Source organism: Poecilia reticulata, linkage group LG16, assembly GCF_000633615.1.
Source record: "Poecilia reticulata strain Guanapo linkage group LG16, Guppy_female_1.0+MT, whole genome shotgun sequence".
Classification (NCBI taxonomy): Eukaryota; Metazoa; Chordata; class Actinopteri; order Cyprinodontiformes; family Poeciliidae; genus Poecilia; species Poecilia reticulata.
This window is the reverse complement of record NC_024346.1, coordinates 664,545-668,111: the sequence shown is the minus strand read 5'-3', so window position 1 is coordinate 668,111 and position 3,567 is coordinate 664,545. Positions and strand designations below refer to the sequence as shown.

General features: G+C 46.6%; 1 protein-coding gene across 2 annotated transcripts in view; it reads left to right on the top strand.

Annotated features, from left to right (window-relative positions):
- LOC103477474 (mothers against decapentaplegic homolog 4-like) overlaps nucleotides 1–3,567 on the top strand; it is a 12,228-nt gene that overhangs the window by 2,934 nt on the left and 5,727 nt on the right. The window contains exons 2-3 of one of the 2 annotated variants that reach the window (XM_008430608.2): nucleotides 718–836; nucleotides 935–1,205. In XM_008430608.2, the coding sequence (XP_008428830.1) occupies nucleotides 963–1,205 (243 nt within the window). In that variant the 5' untranslated portion in view covers nucleotides 718–836; nucleotides 935–962. The remainder of the gene's footprint in view (nucleotides 1–717; nucleotides 837–934; nucleotides 1,206–3,567) is intronic. The other variant, XM_008430607.2, reaches the window with a different exon arrangement.

The following is a 3,567-nucleotide window of genomic DNA, read 5'->3' as shown; positions in this document are numbered from 1 at the left end:
CAGGTTGTCTCTCTGGTCTGTCTCCCAGGTTGTCTCTCTGCTCTGTCTCCCAGGTTGTCTCTCAGGTTGTCTCCCTGGTCTGTCTCCCTGGTCTGTCTCCTGTGACCTGAGATCTGTTTAGGCTCTGATGCGACTTCTTCATGTGTTCGGTGATCATGTGACGGCTTGTTTATCCGCTTAGCCTTGTTGCGCCATGTTAGCAAATATTGCAACGACCATATCAGGTACGATATCTGCACCTGTCTTCTTCTGTCCCATTGCATTAGAAACAGTTGATGGAAATGGAAACATTTAGAATAATTTCCTCAGTTTCACAAACTAGTTTTTACATTTGCTTGATGCGGTTCTGATGCAGGGCATCCTCCCCTCCACTGGGGGCTCTGTGCCGTACCAGGGATGCCAGCTAGCAGCCTCTACTTCCTGATCCTTCCAGCCATGTCAACATCTGATGGAGTTACGCTTTACGTTCCCTGGTTGATTGGCTGCAAACCGTTAGATGCCAACACGTCTAATTCATAGTTTTTGGTGACATTTTAAAAGTTGGCTCAGAATTTGAAAGCAGATTTTTCGTGCTAATGTTGCATTAGCATAAAAAGTAGCACTTCAGAACTCTAGCAGTATATTCGCCAACAGTGACGATGCTCCAAACAGTCCTGTGCAATATGAATATTTTACATGCTGATATTGCGATGTATGTGCGATGCGTCATGTGCCCAGTAGGGTCCAGCAGCTGTTCTCCAGCCTCCTGAAGGTCTGCGTCAGGATCCGGAGGTGATTCGGTCTGGGGTTCCACAAGGCTCTGATCCCGGTTCTTTGTTTGTTCAGGAACTTTTAGGGTGGTATCCAGATTATTTCCATCAAACGCGCCTGGATTGATGAAGATGATATTAATAATACTGAACAGAACAAACTTCTCTCCACTGCTGTCTCTTAGCCCCGCCCCCTCCCCATACTGAGCGGCCATGTCGGTGCTCGGCCCCGCCCCCAGCAGCGCCGACGCCTGCCTCAGCATCGTCCACAGCCTGATGTGCCACCGGCAGGGCGGCGAGAACGAGGGCTTCGCCAAGCGCGCCATCGAGAGCCTGGTGAAGAAACTGAAGGAGAAGAAGGACGAGCTGGACTCGCTCATCACCGCCGTCACGTCCAACGGCGTCCAACCCAGCAAGTGCGTCACCATCCAGAGGACGCTGGACGGCCGGCTGCAGGTAGGACTGAAACCGCTGCAGCCAATCAGCAGCCAGGTCTGCTGGCTGCTGATTGGCTGATCCAGGAGACAGGTAGTTTTAGCTTGAGCCAGCAGGGGGCTCTGGAGATGCTCACCCAGAGATCCTAACAGCAGCAGACCTCTCACTCTGATACAGAACACGTCTTTCTCTGCTGGTCCACCTCTAAATATCAACTGGGTCAGTTCTGTTGGGCCTCTGGGTCTCCTTTGTGGTTCTGGTTGTGACCCGGAGGCGGTTCTGACTCAGCCAGGTGCTCCGTCTGCACCTAATGATCATGTTGGGCTGCAGCAGACTGGGTGTGGCCCAGTCCAGCTGTCATTATCCCAGTAGAGACACACCCGCTGGTTCTGGTCTGCAGCCTGACAGCCAGAACTGGCCCAGAACTTCTCCAGGTAGCCCTGGAACCAGAACCAGATGGTTCCAGGAAGCAGCAAGTCTGGTTCTGGTCCAATCTGGATTGGGTCTCAGATGAAAGGATTAACTGCTAACTGAAATAATCATCGACTAATTTAATAATTGATTAATCGTTAACTGGAGGACAAGAGGCCATTTACAGTCAACATGGAAACGGAACAATAAATAATGTTTAGCATGTCAGATAAAAAGCTTCTTTCTGTTCAACCAGAAATCTTCTAATGAATGAATGAATGAATGAATGAATGAATGAATGAATGACCTTAAAATGGGACAGTAACATACCTTCTCCACTCTACCAGGGTTTGCTACAAATGCTCATTTCAACCTTTAGCCCTCAAAACATACAGTAATATTAAAATTGAACATTTTCACCTGCTTCACATTCTGTAAATGATCTCCTGCTAAGAACCTTTATTGATTAACTGATTCTTGATTAGTAATCAGTAAATAATCTCCAGATCGTCCCTAACTTGAGCTGCTCACTGCAGAATGTTTGATCTATTATTTACAAAAGGAATTAATTGTTTACATTTTATGTATTTGTAATATTGTGTTACAGAAGTTTAAACGGTGGAATGAAAAATCTGCAGAATGTGAAGAATAGCGTTGAGCTGCAGCTCCAGCTGGGATCGGATCAGAACCTCCCACTGATTCCTGGTTTCAGCTCCAACAAACTGGAGCAAACAATCAATCAACTTCAAATAAATGGTTTGGTAGATTAAAATATGTTCTAATCCAGAGTTTCTCCTGCCACCTGTCCCTTCTGCCACACACCTGTATTGTATCTGTGGCGTCTGCAGCACCTGATGCTCATGCAGTCATTTGGATCAACAGAGGCTCATCTAAAACATGCAGAGCAGGGGGCCTGAGGACCGGGGGGGGACACTGGTCTGATCGATAAACTATTAACTGACTTTCATTCAGTACTGTAGTTTGGCCTCCAGCCAACGGAGGGCGCTGCTGGTCACTATGAAGCAGGAACAGCGAGGCCATTTCAGAACGGGACAGAGAAAATGCTCTTTATATAATTCTGTTTGGAAATAAAAAACTGAACAAACTCCTGAAGTTTCACCCAAATGTTGCTGATTGATCCGAGCTGCTCGCAACCAGAAACCCAAACTCAACTCAAATTCAAAAAGGGAAATTAAATGAGCTAAATTTAATTTAACTATCAATAAATAGTTATTGATCTGTTCTGAACAGACAGAACAGAATGAAAACATAATGAAACATGAATGCAATAAGAACGAGAGATTTGACGACAGAGGCTGGACGATATGACGAATCACGATAAAATCGTTTCACATCAGTTGATATCGATAATCATTGATTAGGTTTTTGTTTTTCCTGCTTTATGTCGGCACCAATGAGGAAACCTGAAACTGTTGCTGCGTGAGTTACCCAACAGGTTGTTGCTAGGCAACCAAAGAGTGCACAAGCTCAGCTAGCTTAGCTGGGGTTTAGCAGCGAAAGCCTCTGCTCTGCCTACATCTCCCAGAATGCTGTGCGGTTCTGGATCAGAGTATCTACTGATGTTGATCAGTAGATACTCTGATCGCTGTATAAGTAGTTATTGATTTATTGTCCAGTTCTGAAGAATGTCGTCTCGATACCAGAGGAAACTTCAGGAAAACGGCCTGGACTGATGCTGATCAATCAGCTTTTGATGAATTCATTAATCAACAACTGCCATCCCTACAAAACGGACCACATCGAACCCGTCTGGTCCAGAACCGTCCAAGGAAACGTTCTGGAGATGTTCCAGCAGAACCAGAACCAGAACCAGCTAAAGAGACCAGGCTCAAGACGTGCTGCTGGTTCTCCTGGTGTCAGTTCTGGTCAGAGGCCCGGTGTTACCGGATCCTCAAAGACGCAGCAGCCTGGATCATCCTGAGGAGGAGGAGGAGGAGGAGGAGGAGGAGGA